Source organism: Orcinus orca, chromosome 15, assembly GCF_937001465.1.
Source record: "Orcinus orca chromosome 15, mOrcOrc1.1, whole genome shotgun sequence".
NCBI lineage: Eukaryota > Metazoa > Chordata > Mammalia > Artiodactyla > Delphinidae > Orcinus > Orcinus orca.
The window spans coordinates 62,675,732-62,698,820 of record NC_064573.1 but is presented as its reverse complement, the minus strand read 5'-3'; the positions used below and the strand labels follow the sequence as shown (position 1 = coordinate 62,698,820).

Genomic DNA, 23,089 nt, shown 5'->3' with positions numbered 1-23,089 from the left:
GAGTCCAGGCAGGAAGAGCTGACAGCCTGTCAGCGTCAAGGCTGCCGACTTGGACACGAGACGGACGGGAAATGCAAGTGGCCGAGGTTTTGTCCCCCTTCTGTGCCTGACCCAGTGTATTTGTGTCGATCGCTGCCAGGAGGCACCACATCTCCAAGGACACAGCCAGGCATTTCCTGACGCCTGCCCTGCGCTGGACTTTTTTCCCGGATGTGTTGGTCCTGGAGGCGGAAGTGACCTAGAGCTTAGCAATTGGACGACAGGAACTGTTCCCTTGAGGCAGGTCTAGGAAGGGAGGTGGTGACCAAGGCTGCTGAAGGGTGAGCTCTGGAGCCAGGGCCCTCCAGAGCCTCATGGGGCACCTGGTGCCCGGGCATGAAGACTTGCAGCACTGCCTGAGTGGCCAGCAGGCTCCATGGACAGAGCTTCAGGAATGCACTCCTGAGGGCAGCCCTGGACACCACCACTGATGGACATCATCTACTCCCCACTGCACATCTCCCTCTGGGTGAGCCAGCTGTGCCACTGGGCTCCCCTGCTTGGGGGCCACAAATGCACCCAGCACCCCCTTGTCCTGGGAGGCCTGCAGGAGTGATGGGCAGTGGTTTGCCCTGTTGAACTAGTTTTCCCTGTGGGCGCCGGCCACCCCTTTGGGACCACTGTGGTTCTCAGGCCTCCGTCTCCCCACTGCACACTTTCACCATCCAGACTGGGGGAAAACCATGGGTGGAGAAATCTCTTTTCTGGTTTTGTTCAAAGCTAAAGTGAGGAGATGCTTCCCCTGAACCAACGCTGGCACCTGGCGTTTGCAGGTGAGAGGACTCAGCGGAGCGCGGCCCCTCCCAAGATCACCACCCACTGGAGAGGGAGAGCCCTGCTGCTGTCTGATGCGGGGCCGTGCACGCCCTGATGAACGGGACAGAATAAAGGTCAACGTCGGGCTCCTGGCTGGCTGCATTTGAGAGCCTGGCGGCCTGTGGGCTAGACCCTGCAGACGGTCGCCTGTCCTGGGGAACGGCCCCCAGAGGCGGGTTCTCTCTCTGCTGCCCCCACAGGTAAGTTGGCCTGGCTAAGAACTTGTCATACATGGGTCGTGAGCCGGGTGCCCAGCCGGCCACAATGCATCGGTCAGGGTTCTCTATGTCAGACCAGTGTCCAGTCTCCGGTGAAGGGTGCTTGTTTGTTCTCTAGTGGGTGCTGTGCTGCCCATCACCCCCACAGACCACCATCACCCTGCCTTTCATCCTGGGGGTCAGAGGGAAGGGTTGGCTTGGGGCACCCAGCCTCTGCTGTGGGCTTTGCGTTTCAGAAGGGCGCTCGGGCCTCTCTCAGTCGCTGATCCTGACCCAAGTGCTTGGTGAGCACCCTCAGCTGCAGGCATCCTCCCTGGGACCGTCAATCGTCTTCCCTCTTCCGGCCCCTCCTCCCACACCCCGACCCTTCTCTGTGTGTGGCTGGGGTCCTGTTCGCCCCTCCTCCTCAGGGGCTCACCCTCAGCTGTTGGATGCCCCCACAGGCATCTTCCTTGCGTTTCCCTGTCGGCCCAGAGGCCGTGTTCCACCCCTCTTGCCTGTCCCCAGGTTCTGGCTGCCAGAGCAGCGAGGACGAGAGCTAGGACCAGGAGGGACCTCAGAGCTCTGGTCCAGGGGCTCTGGATTCTTCAATCCCGAAGCTCTTCAAACAACAACAACGTCCACTGTGTGAAAGAGGGAAAGTCGGGAGCAAGTGGAGGAGGGTGGGGCCTTTAGGCCCCACATCAGGGGTCTCAGGAGCCCAAGGACCCTGGGGTGTGGGGTGACAATGCCCAGCAGCAGGCGGCTCCCTAGGCCGGCTGCCGCCTTCCTCAGTCCCACAGCCTCTGTCTGGGACATAAAGGGCCCAGCTCCCAGGGAGGCTCGGGAACTGCCTGCCCTCCCCATGCCCCTGGCGCAAATGGCTGGCAGTTCTGGAGACTCGCCCGGTGCCAGGCGCCCCGCAAGCCCGGCGGTTGCACCCCTTTACCTGAGTCCCCAGAGCCCCTGCTCTGGAGCCCTGTGACCCCACAGAACTGCCCCCGCTGGTGTGAAGATGCTCAGGACTGACCCCCTGCACTGCATTGCCAGCCGTGGGACGCAGGTGGTCTGTTCGGTGGTCCTCAGGCCTGAGTTGAGGAGGGAAGGGCCCTGGCGGTTGTGGGGCTGCAGCCCCTTCCCTGGGGCTGGGGAGGTCCAGAGGGTATGTGGGCCATGGATGGGGGTGGGGGAGGGGGAGCGTGACGCACTGCCCTCCAGGTGCTGCTGCAGATCAAAGCCACGTGCAGGCGGCCAGAGGGAGGTGGGGGCCGGGAGCTTCTTCTAGGACCAAAAGGATGATTCCTGTGGAGGCAGGAGTGTGGCCCAGCTGGAGCTGGGTGCAAAGGGGGCGAGCCTGGTTCCACAGGCCCAGACCTTGGTTTCCCTACTGTGACGGGGGGGCCCCCTCCTCCTCCATGTGGGCCCAGTGAGGCCCTTCGGTTCTGCGGGTTTCCGGGCAGAACCTCCGCACAGGCCTGTCCCCATGTGCCTTCCGCAATATGGAAGCAGCTTCTGCGTCCTGACACAGGCCCAGCTGGGAACAGGCCGGGGACATGGCCCAGCCCTGGGAGGGGACGATGGGGGTGTTTGCTGGTCTACCTCACACGTTTTCTGTATTTAGAAAAACTCAAATTGTGCCTTTGATTCAATTCCCTTTCCTGCTTGTTGTACTACTTCAAACCAGATGGGTTCACGAGATGAAACTTCGGAATCTCGGCATCTCCACTTAACTGCTGCCAGGGCTGTGTGTGGGAAACAGCAGAACCAAAGGTATTTTGTTGAAAGCAGCCCACTTCGGGAGGAGCTGAGATCTTAATAGCAGCGATTAAATTATCTTCTTAATTATAAAGAGGAACGCTGACATCCTTTATCAGCTCTCGACTGCACGGAGCACACACCTAACCCGCTCCTCCCAGCCCCACCACGGCGCCCCCTGGGCTGGGGGACAGCTGGGCGCCCCTGCGGCGAAGACCTCCATGCCAGTGATCCGGAGATGCCATCTCGGACATCCAAAGGCTCAGTCTTCCTTGGTGGCGTCAGCGGGAGCCTGCACCTCTGGTGGACGGGGCCGGACCTGAGGAAAGGCTCCTTTTCTCAGCCACGTGTGTGTGTGTCCACAGGGTAGGGCCCGTGCAGCTCTGGGGGCTACCCTCTTGCCCCGAAGACAGCCAGCCCCCCACCCCACCCCCAGGAGACCCCCATCGTCCGCAGCCCCTCCCCCAACACTGGCCCCTCCAGGACGATGCCCCTCCCAGCACTCCTGTCTTCCCAGCCTCCTCCTGGCTCCTCTTGGTTGTCCTAACCTCAGTTCCTCTCCCCTTTTTCCCATCTCAGAGCCCAACCTTTATCCCAGGATGCATTTTCTAGGTTCTTTCCCAGGACCTTTTGTGACCTCATCACCCAGTGAAGGTGGTGATGGCAGCCAGGCCAATGGAGGCCTTGTGCAGGGAGAGGACAGCGCTTGGGGTCTCTCCAAGGCCCCGGCTGCACTTGGACCTTCCCCCAGCAGGGGGGTCGTCCCCAAGGGCAGGCAGGTTCTCCATGGCAGGGGCCGCCTGGTAGACTGGGTTGCTACCTGGAACACAAGCCCTTCCCACATGCCTTAGTGCTCTGGGACCCCTGTGTGCCTGAGGGCCAACGCCCGAGGGCCAACCGGCCGCCGCTTCCTTTGAGGCCAGCAGGTGGGGCTCAGGGCTGCAGGAGCCCCACACAGCCGGGTCGGGCGCGAGGCCACCACCTCCTCCCCTCCAACGTTGTGCTGGGGACTCCGAGCCCCTGGGCGTGGCTGTGAGGCTGAAGCAAAATATGGAAGTAGCTGCGTCTGTGCAAACTGTCACCCTTCTGGTAACAGTGAGTGAAATCTTAAAGGGGCTAAGAAAAACAGGCAGCTTCCTTAAGACGCAGCTGGCCCGTCTGGAAGCTCTCTGGCCGGGCCCTTCTCCTGGGAGAGCCTGTGAGGTGGGGACTGGGCTGCCGCTGAGCCAGGAGGCGGGCACTCACCCACCCACCACCCCGCGGCTGGCTTATGCCAGCGAGAAGCCTCTGGCCATTTAGGGCAAAGTCACTGTCCACGGGGGTGGCCGAGGAGCGGCCACTCCCCACGCGTGCCTGCTGCTGTATTCCCTGACCAGACAGCGCTAGCGGAGAGCTGACCCAGCGCCCCGAGGAGGCGGGTGGCGGCTCTGCTTCCCCTTCTGTGGGCTGGGGTGTCCCAGGCACATTTCACCTCATTGGCTCTGATGATCAAGCCCTCCCTCCCTTTGGGTGGCTGGCTGGGAGGGTCCATTTAGAGATGGGGCCCAGGACGTAGTCAGCACCCCTTTCAGGAGAGCTGGACACCGAGTCGTGCCCACAGAGTGCTGCAGGGCTGGCCCCAGAGCTGCCTGGGCTTCACCTGCCACTGTCACTGTCCTGCTATCACCTGCTTTCCTGAGTCCAAGGCCACGGGGGCAAATCCCGCCCTCTCATGGGCAGGCTGCGGGCGGGAGCCCCCAGGCATCAGGCAGCCCGACACCGTTGCTGCCAGGAAGGGGCCTGGTCTCAGGTGGGCCAGGACAGCCTCTTCCTCGTGCTGACCCGGCCGATTCGCTCCCGGAAGCCGGCCCAGCCCTGTGCTCTGTGGCTGGGTCCCTCCAGTGGTCAGCTGCTTCCATGCATGTGTCTCACCCCAAGGAATTAAGTTCCCAGAAGACAGAGATCCTATCATGTGTACACCCAGAAAATAACTTGACGATGAATGTAAAACCTGGATTAAACCACAGCAAGAGATCACTTCACACCCATTAGGATGGATGGATATTATCAACACAAAACAAACAGAAAATAACAAATGCTGGTGGGGATGGGGAGAAATTGGAACCCGTGCACTGCTGGTGGGAATGTAAACTGATGCAGATGCCGTGGGAAACTAGAGTTTTCACAAAAAGTGAAACATAGCATTACCATATGACCGAGCAATTCCACTCCAGGGAGTGGACCCAAGAGAACTGAGAACAGAGACTTGAACCTGCGCTTGTCCACTCACGCTCAGGGCAGCTCAAGTCACAGCAGCCGAGAGGTGGAAACAGCCCACCTATCAATAGTTGATCAATGGATAGAACTGATTAATTGAAAAATGGATAAAAAGATATGATCTGTCCACACCGGGGAATAAAAAGGAAGGACATTCTGACACTACAACGTGGATGACCCTTGATGTGATGCTTGTTGAAATGAGCCAGGCACAGAAGGACAAATCCTGTGTGGTTCCCCCTACATGAGGTCCCTGGGCTTGTCAGATTCAGAGACAGAAAGTAGATGGGGGGGCCAGGGGCTGGTCAGGGGTGGGAGGAGGGGGAGTTAGTGTTTGATGGGGACAGAGTGTCAGTTTGGGAAGATGAAAAGTTCTGAAGGTGACAGTGGTGACAGCTGCAGGACAGTGTGAGTGTACTTGATGCCACTGAGCTGTGCACTTAAAAATGGTTAAAATGGCAATGATTTTTAATGTATATTTAACAATTAAAAACCGCTGGATTATCCACAGTCTGCAAAAAAATACGCTGTTCATCTCAAATTGATCAAGTCCTCACCTGTCTCTAAACCAGCAGTTTTTCACACGGCAGTTTTGTCCCCAGGAGCTTGGGCAGCATTTGGCGACACTGTCGGTTGTCACACGGGGCGGGTGGAGGCCAGCCCCCTGCAGTGCACAGGAATCTTCAGGGCAGGTGTCACAGGGTCTGGAGCAGCTCACAGTGCAGCCGCAGTGTTCTGAGCCCCTCAGCCTGCCTGGCACGCAGCTGGGTGGCAACTGGGTGGGCAAGCACCCATCCCACGGGAGCCACTCTCCTGGCTACGTGTCCACGAGGCCGGGTCCACCCAGCCCCCTCCACAAGCCCCCTGGTGCCCAGGGACCCAGACTTGCCATGAGGCAGGCCATCCAGCCCTGGGCTCCAGCCTGGGTGTGGGGTCAGGACCCGGGAGAGAGCCCCTGCCAGCACCAGAGCCCGGCCAGTCCCATTGGCTCTGGAGCAGAACGGACCTGCAGGGCAGGCGATGGTGGGATCTTTTTCACTGACCCCTGTTGCTCCTCTGAAACCAGCAGGAAAGTCACTGAGGCTTCACAGTCAGAGCCTGTGCTGACCACCGACCCCTGACATTCAACCCCAGGAGCTGGGCTCTTGCTGGCCCCTCCACCGGCCCCTCCTGGCCTGCCCAGCGTCTCTCCCTCTGTTTGTGGGGTTCTGACCCTCCGGGGGCCAGGCCCAGGGTGGGGAGAGGCAGGGGCCAGAGCGACACTTCCAGGTACGTCTCGTGCCCGCCCCACAGTGTTCGCTGAGACAGTTTCGGCTCTAAAGGACCACATGTCCCCCAGGGAGGGACAGGGATGCCCACCAGGATCGGCTGGGGCAGCTGTGCTCTGGGGAGGGCAAGGGGCTCAGGACAGGCTGAGTAGAGGCAAGACCCCTTGGGGGCGTGTCCAGCTGGCCCTGCTCAGGACCAGGCTGGTGGGTGAAGCCTCATGGCAGCACATCCACCCACGAGGGACGGATGGATGGGGATGCACCCCAACGTCCACAAAACCAGGACACGGCCAGGTGAGCCCGGCAGGGGGTGGGTGAGACATTCATCCCTCCGTCCACAGGACCTGATGCAGACGAGGGGGGAAGGCAGCCTGGACAGCCTGGGGAGATGGGACAAGGTGGGACACGGTGGGACCTGTCTCCACACTCGGAAGAGGCAGAGCTGCAGACCCCAGGACAGACAGGGCGGCAGGGCCACGGGGCGACTACGAAGGGCGGGGCGGCCGCACCGGGTGGACTGCAGCTGTCGTGAAGCAGGTCCTCTCGCCGTGAAGATGGAGCCGGGCCTGCTCACCCCTTCCTGACCGGACCCCACCCTGGTGCTGCCCCTCCCCCCTCCACGCCCCGTGTCTGAGCTCGTCCGTGTGTTGACGTAGCTCTCCGGTCTGTTATTTATTGCTAATCACAAAACAGCGCCTTCTCCCTCTTTACTTCTCCAGGGCGGTAAGAGAGCCATCGAGGGCTGGGGGTCACGGCCAGGAAGGCAAGGCTGCAGCGGGCGCGGCCGTGGCCTTGGTTCGTCCTGCCCACAAGGAGAGATGTGTATCCAGAAAGGGTCCATCCAGGCCCACCTAATGGGCTATCCCATTTTTTGGGCAAGTGGCTGCAGGCCCTGGGGGCCAGAGCTCACCTAATACCTGGAGGCCGCTGCTTCATGCTGAAGCTGAGCGCTGGCTACACGGGGCTGTGGTTTTTCCCTTCATTTTGGTCTCAGCTTGAAATTTCCAAAAAAAAAAAAAGTCAATTGTTCAATACATTCTCAAGATTGATAAATTGTATGTTGTGTAATGGTAATTCCCTATATAGTCACATTCTAACTCAGTTCATAAATCAAAATTTATGAATAAAATAAAACAAAATTTCCCCAACACTTAAACACTGGTTGCAAATTCATTAAAAACTCTTCTAAACATTTAACAAAACGACAGCCTCACGTCTACTTCTAACGTCTCAGGAGAGACTCGCGGAAGCTGGTTCTCACCCATTTCTCTCCCTCCAAGGCGCGTCCTCAGTTCTGGGGTCTCACCTTGTAAAGGCTACAAACACTCTAAGGCCCTCCATCAGGAGGTGGGGTCTGTGTCTCCCACACACCAGGGCTAGGCAAAGGCGGCTCTTGGTGCCCGCCTGGCTTGCTGGCCAAGCCCTCGGTGCCCCCACGAAGAATGACTCCCCTGAGGCCGCCACGCCGAGAGCCCACCCGAAGGCACCTGATGGGCGGTGCCCCCGTGCCGCCTTGTCCCGTGGAGAGAGACAAACAGCCCGGTGGGCCCTCAGCCTTCCTGACTGACGAGTCTGGGCTGATTATTAACATCCCAGCAACGGGACCAGACCAGGGACTCAACTTCTCAACATGCACGTCTTGACAAACAACAAACATACAGGCATCCTGTCATCCTGTCCTCTTCCTGCTGCTATAACAAAATACCACGGGTTGGGCTTCTTATCAACCAGAGACTCTGCTCAGTTCTGGAGGCTGGAGGTCTAAGACCAAGGCAGATTCGGGGTCAGGCAAGGGCCCACATACTGGTTCTGGCACTAATCCCATTCTTGGGGATCCACCCTCATGACCTAGTCACCCCCCAAAGGCCCTGCCTCCAACTGCCATCATGTTGGGGGTTAGGATTCCAGCCTATGGACTGTGGAGATGCAGATGTTTGGGGCAAAACAGTCTTCAGGCACGTGCGGCTACCTGCTGTGACAGTACGTTTCTGACACACTTTGTTATTAGAGTGTTGGTGAGGATTCTTGGCCTATTTGAACAGAACCAGTGACTGTCACCATGATGCCCATGGCGGCCCCTGGACCCTCAGAACTGCTCCTGGCCCTTGTGAACACATCCTGGCCTGTGGCAGCTGCGAGATTCACCCCACCCCCACCCCCATCTGCCCAGTGCCACGGAAGCAGCTCTGCTTTAAGGCAGGAGCCACACATGTCTCTGTGAAGGGCAGGCACTTAACACTGGCCCTGGGGCCCGAGGTCCGGGCGCTGTGCACAGGGCGCCGGGCTACGACACAGAGAATGAACCTGCCCGTCAGCTCCGAGTCTGAGCTCCCAGGGCAGGTGCTGGCCGTGCACACAGGTGGCTCCTGAGCCCTCCTGGTGGGATGAGGGAAAGGCCAGGAGCGCCTACTCATTTTCCAGTTCAGCCACCGTGAGTCTGTCCTGCTTCCTCATCTGTGGCTGTGCCTCCCACTCAGATGCTTCCCTGAGTGGATCCTTTTGGGACTGGTGGCCTCTACCTGGTGGGCACGGCCCCACCACACAGCAGCCGCCTTGCCCTTCCCACCTCACTCAGCTCCGTCCAGTCACGCACTTCCCACCTGCCCGGATCCCGAGGGGCCTCCAGACAAGCTGGTGTGAGGGTGGCCACATCTGGGCAGGGCCAAGCAGCCCCAATACACAGGAGACCAGGGAGGGCGGGGAGGGGGCTGCACACCCACCCCAGCCCAGGTGCACAGCCTGCTCAGCTTAACTCCAGACCAGGCTCCCCGCAAGGTGCCAGCTGGTTGAGCACCAAGCCTCCAAAGAACCTTGGGTCGTCTCCTCTCTGCACACTGCTCCCGGAGCTGCTCCTGCAGAGACATGGGTGGGAAACACCTAACAGCCTTGCTTGCTGGGGGTGCAGATGCTCATGGCGTGTAGCACAGAGCAGCCTGCAGGACAGCCCTCCTCAGGGAATCCCTCGGTGGCAACGTCCAGCCCCCGGGGCCGTGTTTACAGAGCACGTGGCGGTCTGACTTCTCAGACCTCTTGAAGCTCATGGAGCCCAGGAAAAGGTGAGAATTCCCAACCGTGCTGCGTCCCCTGGTCACTTGCCCGGCCCGCCGCTGACCTCTTGCTTGTCCAAGAGGGGCCAGGGCAGCACGATGCTGGGATGACCATGGGACCCACCCATAGAGTGCCAGGCGGCTGGAAGAGGGCCAGGCCGTGGCGAGCCCAGGAGAAATGCCTGTGTCCCCAGACCCACTTCCTCTGGTTCTGAGTGTCTGGCAGGGCTGTCACAACCCGACTCAGCCCCATGCATGGAGATTTGGCCACAAGATGTCCTTGGGACACTGCTCACAGCATGTGGCCTTGGTGGGCAGCCCAGAGCCCAGCTCAGGGCCAGCAGCCGTGATCTTCTAGGAGCCTCTGCCTGTGCCTTCAACGGAGGTGAGGGCCAGGTACGGATGGACACTTTGTCTCCCGAGCCCTCTCCCCCTCCAGGGCTGAGTCACGGCAGACAGCACACACAGCTCACCCCCAACGTTTGGGAGGCACCTCTGGTTTTTTGTGGTGCCCTGTCCTCTGCCGGGAGGACACGCTGCCACAGCTGTTTTCGTGAATTCAGTGATTCTGCCAAAGGATCGCTGAGCTGATGGCGCGGATGTAAGCGGGCATGGGCACCACGCCCTCAGCTGCAGCCTGGTTTTAGAGGCTGCCCCAGCCCAGCGCCCAGCACCTCAGGGTCACAGCTGCGGCGGGACCCACAGAATGACTGGTGTGTTCGCAGCTATGCTCTAGTGAGGAGGCCAAGTGGGTCCTGAGACAGAGGCCTTTGCTATTTAGCACTGGCCTCTAGTCCAGTCTCCAGGACAGACCCACGGGAGGGGACGCTGGCCTGAACGTTGGCTTTGCTCGGGGTGGGGGCACATGTGAGATGCAGGAGCCCGGCCAGGCCGAAGAAGCAGAGGTCCACCTCCCGAAAGGGGCACCCAGTGCCCTACTGCCTCCCGTGGAGAAGGCAGAGAGTGGGGTCCTGAGCAGACCACAGCGCCCGGAGGACGCCCCACACGCGGGGTTCAGGTCTCCGCAGCCTGAACAGAGCCGCCCATCTTGCTGGCATTCGTGATGTGGAAACCCCTCTGGATGCGCACCACCCCCCAACATCCCAGGGGCCGCAGCCCCCCCACCCCCGCAGATGTGCTGGAGGAAACCCGGCAGCACCTCTGTCCAACGGGCCCACGGGGAGGCCCGTCCCTGAGCTGGGATGGTGCACAGCCCCCCAGTCAGGGGTGTGGGTCTGGGGGGCCCCGGCTGGATCAGCAGCACAAGTTGTAGGCAGTATGGTGGGCACCTGGGCCTGGTTGCGGGGCAGATACCTGCTGGTCCAGGTGGCCCGGGTCAGACGTCTGCTCGCTGGATCCAGAACGCTCTGCTCTGCCCACGGGGACCAGGCCAGGCTTCAGCGGCTGCCCACTGGCTCCTCTTGCCGGGGCCCGGGGTCATCTGCCCACACCCGCAGTCCTGGACCCTTGTCCACCATGAGGCCCCGCAGCCCCAGGACCCGTCCCCACCGCTGCTTCTGACCTTCGGGGAAGAGGGACCACAGAGCTCTCCAAGGATGCAGGTGGTCCTCACAGCTGCCGGGAGGCACATCTTCTGGAGCCCGAGGAGGGTGAGCTAGTCTCACATGAAGCTCCCCCAACACCCTTGGTGCCCCCCTCTCAGCACCCCACACAGTGCTGGCATTTCAACCCCACTTGTGTCCCTCGTGGTCCCTGCTTCAACCAATCAGCCAAACCTCAGAGCCCTTCAGCCCCCGAGCTGAACCTGGAGGCCAGACTCTCCAGCAGGGCCCTGTTCCAGTGGGTTCGGCATCCCGCCACCTGGATGCACACGTGTTCTCCAGATGCCTGGGAAAGCCACGCAGCCCTTCTGGAGCGCAGCCACCGCAGACCCCACCCTCTCGGGCCTGCTGGGACCCAGTCTGGTTATAAGCAAAGTGTGGAGTAGGGGGTTCCTGAGTGCTCCTTAGGGCCCCTGCCTCGGGGGAGGCCATTCAGGTCCTGCAGCCAAAGGGGGGCTGACCTCAGGTAGGGTGCGAAGGGGGCTCTCCCGGCAAACAAGCTGATGGAACGAAGGGGTTTGTGGCCCCCAGCTTGGTCGGGCTCTGCCCACAGCCCCCATCCCAATTTTCAGGGTCCCATTCCTTCCCAATCCATAGCCCAGCCTTGAGAGAAGCTGTCCTGAGGTTTGGGCTCGGCCCCACGTGGGAGTAGCCGGCGGCTGCCCTGCGTGAGCAGCTGCAGCAGCGCCCTTGGTCCCCGTCTGTCTCGCTTGGGCTGCTGGCATTTATGTCTAGAAGCCACACTGGGACAGCCACCTGCCACTCTCAGCCTCACTCCATGAGGTGGCCCTTCTTTTCTCCTGCTGGTCCTGCTGGAGGCCTAGCCATGTGCCCTCCCCGCCACCCCCATCGGGGGCCCTCTCCCTGCCGCACTCCCGTCAGGAGCCTGTCACCGGTTCAACCCTGTGATGCAGGAGCTCCTGGCCGTCTGCGGTGTGAGGAGCCCAGGACCTGGGGCCCACACTTGGCGTCCTGCTGGATGGACCAGCCACCCTGCCCAGTGGAGGCTCTGAGGACAGACAACTCTGGGCTCTGATCACCCGGGGAAGCAGGGGGTCACCTGGGAGAATTCGTACCTCAAGCCTGCAGGTTTGCAAACAAGTTTATTATCAGGCACCCCCAGGTCGGCCTCTTGCCTGGGTCGCTGGTGCCCAGTGTCTGGCCTGGTTATGCTTTAAATGGCAGTCGCCGTGGCACAGACGCTGTGCTTCATGAAAGGGAGCAGGTCCCATGCAGGAAGGAGGCCCAAATGACCGGCTCTTCCCATGACCAGTGGGGCCCGTGGCCCATGGCCTCCGACCCCTTGCACCACCTTCCCGCTATCCAAGTGTCCTGACAAGGAGCCACGAGTCACGTGCACGGGTAGAGAGACCAGACACTGATGCGCTGATCCCCAGACCCTGTGGCCAGCAAGCCGTCGTCAGCGAAGGCCACACAGTGCACGGTGGCGCTGTGGAAGGCCAGCACGGCCAGCGGCTTCATCGTCCGCCAGTGAAACACACGGACGCGATGGTCCCAGCCCGCGGTGGCCAGAATCTTACGGTCTGGCCGAATCTTGACGTCGGCGATCCCGGGGTTGGTGAGCATGTGAGTCCCACGTACCTGTGATCAGAGCGGCAGGGAGAACCGTTAGGTGGCTTCTTAGACCTGCCTCCACGCCTCCTCCTCTACCAGGATGCCCCTGTCAGGAACAGGGAGCCAAGCGCTCCTGCCAACTTACTGCCACCTCCTGGAGCCAGCACAGGCGACCTCTGCCCTTGGCCAGACCCTCGGGTTGAGACAGGACAGGCCTCAGTGGACTGCGGCCTGGGCCCCTCCCCAAGGAAATACTGCCCCCCAGCCTCCAAGCAGCACTGCCCACTGGACGGCAGCAAGGTCCTCTCTCGCGAAAACTCACCGCACCCAAAGCAGAAGGAGCAGAAGGAACGCAAACCCCACCTACAGCAAAGCCGGGGGAAGGGCAGCCCTGCGTGGCATGCAAGGGGGAAGGCTGCCCGGGGCTGGATGTGCAGCCATTGTGGGGCCATCTGGCAGCTCTGCCCCACGTTGACAACACACACTTGGCCATCGTCGTGATGACCCAAATGGCCACGTCCTTCCGCCCATCCTGTCTTGGCCCAGCCCTGGGCACCAGGAGTCCTTGCTGCCCCGGGGTCGCTGGTGTGCCCACAGCAGCTCCCCTTTCTCTGCAAATTCACCTCCTGTTGGGCCAGAGCAGCCTCAGGGAGAGTCATTCGTTTTTCAAAGACAACACGGGGAAAAGGAGGAAAGAAACTCAAGCAACCAGACACTTTTGCGAATCAGCAAAACAGAACTGCACGAAGCAATGATCTCCATAAAACAAGAACCAGGAGAGCAAAGCCAGAGGAGGGAGCCTGATCCACAGGCACCGAGAGAAGCAAACACTGCAGAAGCGAGGGGAATCGGAAGAGACAGCAAAGGCAGGTGTGACCCAACCTGGGGACAGAGGCATGGCCACTGGAGAAACAGCAGATGTGGAAGGCCGCGCAGCTGCTCTGAACTTTGCCGTTTAGAAAATCTGTTCTTGCTTCTAGAAACTGAAGTCTTAGGATCCACAGAGAGCCTACAGGGTGGTCACAGGAAGATGCGCTTGATAACGTCATTGGACGCAAAGCTGATTAGTCCTTTTGTCAGGCAAAAGGATCAAGTCAACCATGAGGGCAGAATGGCCCATAGCCACGTCTGGGCCAGGTCTGGGCCAGACAGTGGGGTGACGCCTGCGAAGCTGGGAGGGGAGGCCTGAGAATTTTATATCCAGCCAAACTGTCGCTCAGGTATGAGAACAACAGACGAGCATTTGTGAACATGTAAGAACCCAGGGGATGCGTCCCATCAGCTCTTCCTGGAGAACTAGGAGATTAAGTCCAGTCTCTCAGGAGAAAACAGGGGAACGGCAGCAAGTGGCCTGGCAGAGAGTAGGGAACGTAGTCCCCTGCAGGATTAGGCCTGAGACAATACAGGGATCAAGGCTACAGAACCGGTTGTGTAACTAACAGAAATACAGGACAGCAGCAAAAGAGACGGGTGTGAAGTTCAATGATCTGCTCATCTTTGTCATCTGGGTCGAAGATACAACAGTCAGCCTCATTCTACGGAGATTATCTGACACCCACTGAGGTGCTGACAGAACAACCTCACTTCCTCTCCCCACCCAGGTGTAATCGTTTCCTAATATTTGCCCTTGTATTTCTCTGAAAAGGAATAAAAATATACTCAACAGACTTTGGACTGGATTCCAAAGTTAAAGCCAAATGTGTGCTGTGAACGTGAGAGACACCAAAAGAATGACTGGCCAAGAAACCCCGGGAGCCAGCAGACGAGAGAGTCAGGGCCCACCCTGGGGACCAGGGAGCACTCGGACAGACTGTGCCCACACTTGACAACAACAGAGTGTGTACAGTTCACAACGAGAAGCCGCGAATGTCTGCTCAGCAGACAAACAGACACCCTTCATGAAGCTGGGACTACAGGAGGTGGTTGTGATGGGCAGCTGGTGCCAGACCACTCCGCGTGCTGCCAACAACCACCAACTGGACAAAAGACACTGCGTGACTGCGTCCAGGCACCAGCACCGGTGGGAAGGGCAGCTGACAGGGGAGCCTCCCAGAGGCCCAGTAGCTCTCTGCTCGCGGAATGTCTGGCCGCAAAGTCCAGGCGGAGCACAGCGGCCACGTGAAGCCAAGGAGGTGATCAGAGGGTGGGGCCGCTGGAACCCGTGGGGTGAGGCAGCAGCATAGAGGGGGCTGGGGGAGGGACTGCAGGCCATGTGGGTCCCACGAGTCCTTGTGAGGGCTGGGCTGTGCCCACTCAGGGCACCACACAAGGTTAGCCGGCCAGTGGCTGCTGCAGGGTTAAAGGGAACGAATACAAGAGATCAACAGTGACCTTGGACCCAGCAGCCGAGGGTGACATCTGTGTGTCCACACAAGACCAGATGAGACGCCGCGTGGCCGCGCTGCAGGGTAGGCATCACGCCCTGGTTGGGCCTACTCTGGCCAACCATGATGAAGCTGGAAACCAAGCCCCACAAGTGCGAAGGGGAGGTACAGTTTGGAAGGTGAGTCCCATGCATTACAGGAGCCTGGGATGACCCTGGGCCCCACATACTGCCTGACGGAGTGGAAGCCAAGCCCATGGTGCAGGTGAACAGCCGCAGGGCTGAGAGTGATTGCTCTGCAAAGTAAGAGAATCCAGTCTCCATCTCCATCAGTACAATGTCTGGCACAGACAAAAATTACTAGACACCCAAAGGAGTAGGAAAAAAAGCAGTTAATGGAAACCAGCCCAGAACGGCACAGGTGTGGAACATATCAGACAAAGACTTTAAAGCAATATTTAAATATATTCCAAAAAATGAAAGAAAATGCAAATAATTACCAAAAAATTGTCTTGATGAGTGAACAGGTAGGATCTATTAGCAGAGAAATGGAAATTCAGAACCAACTCAGAACAGCCAACACTCTGTGAAGGTGAAGAGCAAAGCGGGAGAACCAACTTCACAACTTGCTGTGAAGCTACAGGAATCAAGACCATGGATGTTGGTGGAAGAAGAGACAAATGGATCAGTGGAACAGAAAAAAGAGCCCAGAAATGGACCTCCATAAACACGTGACCTTTGACACAGGAGCAAAGTAGCCTTTTCAACAAACGGTGCTGGAACAACTGGACGTCCACATGAGAAGAAACGAATCCAGACACAGACCTGCCACCTTCACAAAAATCAACTCAAAATAGACCAAAGACCTAAATGTAAATTGCAAAACTGTAAAACTCCTAGATGACGACAGGAGAAAACCTAGGTGACCTTGTATTTAGATACAACACCAGAGCATAATCCATAAAGGAAACAATGGATAACCTGACTTCACTAAAATTAGAAACTTCTGCTCTGTAAAGACACTGTTGAAAGAATAAGAAGACAAGCCAAAGACTAAGAGAAAGTATCTGCAAAGACGCATCTGATAACGGGCTGTTACCCAAAATACACAAGAACTCTTAAGAAAATGAGCAACCCAATTTAAAAATGGGCAAAAAGCCTGAACAGACACCTCAGCACAGAAGATACACAGATGGCAACTAAGCATGTGAAAAGATGCTCCATATCGTATGTCATTAGAGAAATGCAAATGACAACAAACAGACACCACTGCACATCTGGACACATATCATTATACATTCGTCCAAACCCATAAGATGTACATCACCAGAAGTGACCCCTGATGTGAACCAAGGGCTCTGGGTGATGATGAGGTGTCAGTGTAGTTCCATCGATTGTAACAAATGTCCCACTTGTTGCGGGGGGATGTCGATAGTGGGGGGGCTGGGGGTATATGGGAAATCTCTGTACCTTCCTCTCAATTTTGCTGTGAACCTAAAACTGCTCTAAAAATAGAGTCTTTTGTTAAAAAAAAAAAAGGCACAGTAATAGAAAATGTAGAACTGAAAAGCTAATAACTTACGTGAAAAATGTGTAGGACAGGCTTAACAGCAGATTGGAAATTATTATTATTATTATTATTTTTTGCGGTACGCGGGCCTCTCACTGTTGTGGCCTCTCCCGTTGTGGAGCACAGGCTCCGGACGCGCAGGCTCAGCAGCCATGGCTCACGGGCCCAGCCACTCCGTGGCACGTGGTATCCTCCTGGACCGGGGCATGAACCCGTGTCCCCTGCATCGGCAGGCGGACTCTCAACCACTGTGCCACCACGGAAGCCGGAAATTATTATTTTTTAAAAGTCTGTAAACTAGGGGACATTATCAATGGACATTATCTGACCTGAAGAAGAGAGAAAACTGACCAGAGCCTCGAGGGCCATGGGACAATGTCTCTCAGGGAGGCCAGACCCCTGAAAACCACAGATAAAAAGAACGTCTTGGGAGCGGCCGAGGAGAAGCCCCACGAGGTGACCAGGAGTGAGGACCAGACGCCACGAGTCCCCAGCAGACGGGGGTCACCGGAGACCACGTGTCTTCAAAGCACACGAAGGAAGCCAACCAAGTGCTCCAGAGAAAAGGCAGAGGTTGTCGCAAAGCATGAAAAAGCAGAGCCCCACTAGAGGGCCCGACAAGACGGCCAGGCAGCGCGCACGGGACAAAACAGAACCCGTGCAATGAGGTCGTGTGCGCGGCTGGCCCACGAGGGGGACGCCTGTGTGTGAAGGGAGGCTGAAGGTGAAAGATGGAAAAAAGCTACAGAAGGAAGTAGCAGCCAGAAGACACCTGGCCTGAGCCATGTGAAGCGCTGCTGAAATGGGCTTTCAGGCAAAAATCCTTCCCAGAGATAACAAGAGTTCAACCCCCCAGGAAGATTCAAAATGCAGACTAAGAACACACAGGACCCAGGAAAGTCACCAAGATGGACCCAGCAAAAGCACCCCCCAGAGGCCGGGGCAGGCATGGCTTTCGACCCACGTGGCCCACATAAACCACACGGCTGCCTGAGGGGCAGGCGCAGCTGGGTGGTGGGCAGCAGAAATACCTCTTTCCAAGCACGGGGGCCACGGGAACCTACTGGCATTTCAGGGAGCTGCTATCACTCAGAACTAGTTCTCCAACCACAAATGGATCAAGTTAGAAGCCTAGAAATAAAAAATAACTGGGGAAAGAATCAAACATTTGGAAACATAAAAACACTCTGATCAGCTCCGCAGTCAGAGAACAAAGAAAAATCGGGCGCCCGGAAGTGAGTGTGATGAATCCCGGTCAGAGCTGCACATCGAGCCTGGAGGACTCAGGGGAGGAAGAGAAAGGTAGACGGGAAATGGGGAAAAGATGTTTAAAGAAAACAAACGTAAGCCTGATCAGGAATGGACAGGACAGTCCTGCAGATAAAACAGGGATGCAATCACAAACAACTGAAAAAGGTCAGTACAGCCAGCACATGGGCAGTGCCCCTGCGGCGACCCATCCAGCCCCTACCCGCACGCCTGCCCTGCCTTCCTGCGGCCTCTGTCCAGTGCCCAGGCCCGTGATGTCCTGGGCCCCTTCTCCGTCCATGGCGACCAGCAGCATCCCCGCATGTCCCGCGCTCTCTGCCACTCCAGTGCTCTTGTCCAGAGGAATCCAGGCTCAGTGCCTCCTGTCTGTGCTGCACACAAGCAGCCATAACCCACTCACTGGGTGGGTGCCCAGCACGGCCGTCACCCCCACCGCCCCCTCCCTTGGAAGCTGGTGCAGCCATGCCCGCATGAGAAGGCAAAGCCCACACGTGTGCCCGCAGCAGGGGTGCGTCAGCCTGAGCCCCAACTCACGGGCAAGGACAAGGTGACTCACAGCCCCCGACTCTTCCTCTCCCAGGAACTCCGCCCTGGGCTCGGAGCAGTGGGTGCGCCGGAACCCACTCGGGGCCCTGCTTCAAGGTGGATTTGTTAACAACGGGGATGTTTCCCAGGGAGTAAAGGGCTCCCCAAATCTGCTGTCTGCTGGTGGAGCCGGGAGCCCAGGTGGTGGCCGGGAAGTTGCAGAGCAGCCTGAGCAGTGGTCTTTGTGTGGCTGGCTGCGAGTCGGGTGCGGAGCGGAGCGCATCCATGCCAGTGTTGCCACCTGGGAGGGGCTGAGATGCCCAGGACGGCCCAGGGGAAAGGGGACAGGAGTGATGCGCCCCCACCCTCGCAGCCCCTCCTGGAAGCTCAGAATCAAGGCACAAGGCCCTTTCAGTGGGGACCTGGACTGGAAGAGACCAGTCCTATCGGGGCCCACAGCACCCATGTATGGTCAAGGCGGCCGGAGCCCCGCCCATGGTGTCCCGAGATATGTGTGTGTGGGGGTGGGGATGGTGTTGTGCCCATAGCTCCTCAGCTCGGGGCCCCATGGTCTCCCTTGCACCAGCCCAAGTGTCACCAGCTGCTGACACTTTAGAGGGAAGCCCCCGGCAGGGCTGGGGAGCAGGCGGGCAACGGCCACGCAGCAGGGAGGAGGGGACGCCTGGCTGACCAGCCGTGGGCGTGATGGGGGGGAGTGGTCGTCTGACTCCAGCCTGGGTTGGCTGGGGTGGGGGCCTAGTTATTACTTCAGGGCCTAGAAATACCGCTGGCCGTAAATCAGCCCCTGCTTCAAGGCCGTGGACCCTGCCCCAAGTGTGGGAGGGAGGGCAGGTCTGTACACCACCTGTGTCTGACGACAGCCAAGGCCCAGACCCCGGGCTCGAGGGGAGCAGAGCGAGCAGCCCCTACAGGTGGGTGAGCGTCCAACGTCCTAGAGTGGGTGGCCGAAGGCTCCAGTTACCGCCGCGGCCTCTGGCCAAGCCCGTCTCGGACCAGGACCCTCCAGGAAGGATCCCGGCCACCAGTGGCTCTCGCAGCACATGACCTCAGGTGCCAGGAATGCGCGCGCAGCACGGCCCCATCTGGTTCCCATTACCCTCACTCCACGCAGGAGCCCCATCTGCGCCTCTGCAGCGCCCGCCCGGGGAGATTGATTTGGGCTCATTAGAGCTGCTGCCGCGAGGTAAGGCACATCTTTGCCCACGTGGCTTCACAGCCAGCGCCTCAGGGCCAGTTGCGGCACCGAGGGCCCAGGGAGAGGTGCCTGCGGACACCGCGACGCTGAGGCCCTCGAGGCCCTGACACTTCCTCCTTGAGGCCTGCGTTCCAGGACCTGAAGGTGTCTGGGCCTCTGGGGACATGGATGTCTCCAGCGAGGCCACAGTGGGCAGTCGGAGGGAGGAGCGGCGCCTCCTAGGATGCACGCTAAGAGAGGCCCTGGCCGCGGCACGGCCTCCACCAACCTCCCGGCTGGCCTGGCCTCCCTATGCTCTGACTTTCCAATTCATATGCACAGTGAACCTCCAGCTCTGAGCTGGAACATGCCGCATAAATTTAAGTCTGAAGTTCCTGCAGCTGTTTCTCCAACAGGCCAGGGGAGACCAGGCCGACCTGGGCCAGGACGGCAGGAGGGGCCTCTTCCCAGGTCCTGGGGGCAGGGCCTGGGGGCACCGCAGTCAGTGGGGCCCTCAGGAGAGCCACCTGGGTCTCTAGGCATTTGCAAAGTTGGGCTGAAGTTGAAGCCACAGCAGGACAGAGCACTGGACCTCATGGGGGTGGGGGTCGCTGCCTGGTTCCCACCAGGCAGGAGCAGAGGAGGGTGTGGGGGGAACCCCGATGCCCACCTGGCCAGGCTCTGTGTCCTTGACGGCTCAGAACATGAAGACCCAGCACCACGTGGCTCCGCCCCATTTCTAAAGATGAGCACCATGGTGACTTCCACTCCCACCACCCACATCCAGGACTTCAAGGCCTTGGAGATGCTGCCTCTGGAATGGAGGCTGGAGAAGCTCCACCCCCACAGCCGGCCCCAGCCCCGTGGGGAGGCCTGTTTGACCCCATCCTGCAGGGCCTCTGTGGACTCCCTGGGACACCGGACAGGAAGACGGACGGGAAGCTGCTTTACTGCAAGTCAGGCGAGCGTGGCACAGGCTGGTCTGCAGTGGTGGGGGGGGGGGCGTGGGGGGCAGGAGGTGATGCCAAGGAAGTTGGAACACCTGCCTTGTCCTCATGTGTCACATGACCCCTCCCTCCCTCTCCCTCCCCCCTCCCCGGGACTCCACAGGGCTGCTCACCCCTCAGGACCCTTCCCAGACCCTGCAGCCATGGCCACTCGCTCTGGTTCTAGCTTGGTCCTCCCATGGACCGTGCTTTTTAGGAAGCTAGAGCGGTCCCTCCAGCTGCCGCATGGAAGATCTCCCTGCTGAGTCCGCCCTTGGCCCCTAGCTCCTGCCCAGGACCCCTCACCCACCCCTGATAGCCCTGCCCCTCGCTATCCTGCACCCAGGGCATGGCAATGCCCGCTGGGCATGGCAGTCTCTCCCGATTTTCACCCATGCCTGCCCTCTCCCACCCACCCAAGTGCACAGAGCCTCTTCCCTGGCTGTGGGGGCCCCGGGCTGCTGGGCAAGGCCTCCCATCTGGGGAGGGCCCGAGAGATGCCCTCTTCCTGCGGTCTCCTGTCTGCAGGGAAGCCTGGACCACGCAGCCCCTGTAGAGGGCATAGCCACAGGCCCTGTCCTCCAGAGCTCCAGGAGGTGGGATACACGGCTCCCCACTGGGGCCCCACTCCCCCACCAGACCTGGGCTCACAGAGCCGGCCGTGGTCAGGTCTCAGCCTTCTGAGGCTTCCTGGCTAATGGGGGCGCCCCCGCCCAGAAGCCAGTGTGCACTCAGGCCACCCTCAGGGGGCTGACAGGCACAGGGCACACCCAGCACCTCACTCCCCAGGACCTCACCCGTCTGAGGCCTGGCCAGGAGGCTCCCCTCCCGGCCAACTCCATCCCCCCCTCCCAACAGGGCTGAGCACTGGGCACCCAGATGTGGCCCCGAAGGGCCCCCAGCCACGTGGTGGGAAGCCACTGAGCTGTTACGGCCCTCCCACTGCCCCCGGGCAGCTTGCAGACAGCCACAGGGGCCTCACTAAGGGATTTCTCCATGTAGGGTTTGGGGTTTTTTCTTTTTTTTTTTTCTTTTTGATTGATCAGTTCCTTACTGACCAAATTCCTCTGAGTTTTGCAAACGGGCTTGCACAGTCCTGGATTCTACATGCCTTTCCTCTAGATGGACGAGACGTGACCGCTATTAGCCAAGGTCTGAGGGAAACCCAAACCCTGTGAATGGCTCACGAGCGCCAGCCCCTCTACTGCCGCCCGCCAGGCCCGCCCGCGCCGGGTCCGATGATTAATTAACTGCGGACCTGCCACAAGTCCTCTTCATGCCTAAATATTGTTCCAGCCCATCAGACTGTTGGCGCAGAGCAGGATAAATGACACCTCGGGCCTGGCCCACTGACCTGCAGGGCCTGCTGCTCATCCAGGCTCCAGACGGCCAGCGCCTTCTCCGCAGAGCCTGAGACGCCCCTGGCCTCCTGGGAGTCGAAGTCCAGACCCATGACGGGCTCCATGTGGCAGGAGACGCGGCTGCACACTTTCCGTGAGGAGACGTCCCACAGGGCCACTGAGCCGTCCTCGTAGCCAGCCAGGAGGAGAGGGCGGGGACTGGAGTCAGCCTGCGGGGACAGCTCGCTGTCAGCTGGGGGATGCTCGGGGGTCCCGGGCCTTCTGGAGGAGAAGGAGCTTGAGATAGGCCGCCTTCCCCACTGAGCCCTGGGGGGTCTGCACACCCCCAGGGGGCCGACACCCAGACTGGGGCCAGTGCGGGCTGGGTGGGGTGCCTGCCGTCGGGGTCTGGGACACTGGCTGGTCCTCCCACTCCTTCCCACCGGCCAAGACGTGCGGCCACCCCTGGGCGGGGCCGGCCACCTGTCTAGAACTGCCGGCCAAAGAAAATCTCGAGCTCCGTCTCAATGAAAAATGAACCTTCTGTACTTTGTCAACGTCGCCGCGGAAGCCCCCCAACCGTCAAGGCTGCAGAGTCAGCGCCTTGCCGGCCAAGCCGCGTGATGGATGAGGGCGTGGGTCAGAGGGCTGTGCAGCCGCCTGCAGGGGAGCATGGGGACCCTGGGTCGGCCTGGCACCGACTGAGAGCGGCCGCCCCATGCTTGGTGCCCAGTCCCGGGACTGCCGCCAGGACCCAGCACCTTTGCTCTCCACTGAGCTCCCAGGGCTCAGAAACGACCAAGCGCCCCCTGCCAGCGGAGGATTTCCCGAGGCCAGGAGCTCAGCCGGCAGCCCTCAAACCCTGGATGGCCAGCGGTGAGCACAGGGCCTGGGGGCCGCCAGCAAGGCTGCCTCCAGGGTCGCCTGCAGCTCCAATGGGGACCCGCTGCTGGCAGGCAAGGCTGGTGCTGAGCCGCGTGCCTAGGCGTGGCCGACAGCACCCAGGCGGGCCCTCCTGGCCCACCTGCTGGAGCTCGCTGCCCACCCAGAGGGGCTCCATGCCCAGGTGTTGCACACCGTGAGTGTCTAACATGAGTGGACGCTAGCTACGTCCTGAACCCCAGGAAGCAGAGCTCGCCGTGCTTGGTGTGAGGGGTATGTCTCAGGGCCCCACAGAGTGAGGGGAGCCAGGGGAGCCCCGTACAGACCAGCTCTGGGATCTGGAGGACGCCTCCCACAAGCCCTTTTTTCTGATGATAACATGTGCTCCCAAAAACAAGCAGCAAGGAGGAGTCCAAGAAAGCAGCTGTGAGGAACTTGCCGGGGCCCCCTTGGGTCCATCCCCCTTGGGGCACTGATGTGTCCT

At 59.6% G+C, this 23,089-nt stretch overlaps 1 protein-coding gene across 3 annotated transcripts in view; it reads right to left on the bottom strand.

The window, feature by feature from the left end:
- Positions 1 to 12,024: 12,024 nt before the first annotated feature.
- Positions 12,025 to 23,089, bottom strand: part of GNB1L (G protein subunit beta 1 like) — a 44,420-nt gene continuing 33,355 nt past the window's right edge. For all 3 annotated transcript variants that reach the window (XM_012535267.3, XM_049698242.1, XM_033439555.2), the window contains 2 exons: positions 21,738 to 21,953; positions 12,025 to 12,542 (listed from right to left, as the gene is read on the bottom strand). In XM_012535267.3, the coding sequence (XP_012390721.1) occupies positions 12,291 to 12,542; positions 21,738 to 21,953 (468 nt within the window). In that variant the 3' untranslated portion in view covers positions 12,025 to 12,290. The remainder of the gene's footprint in view (positions 12,543 to 21,737; positions 21,954 to 23,089) is intronic.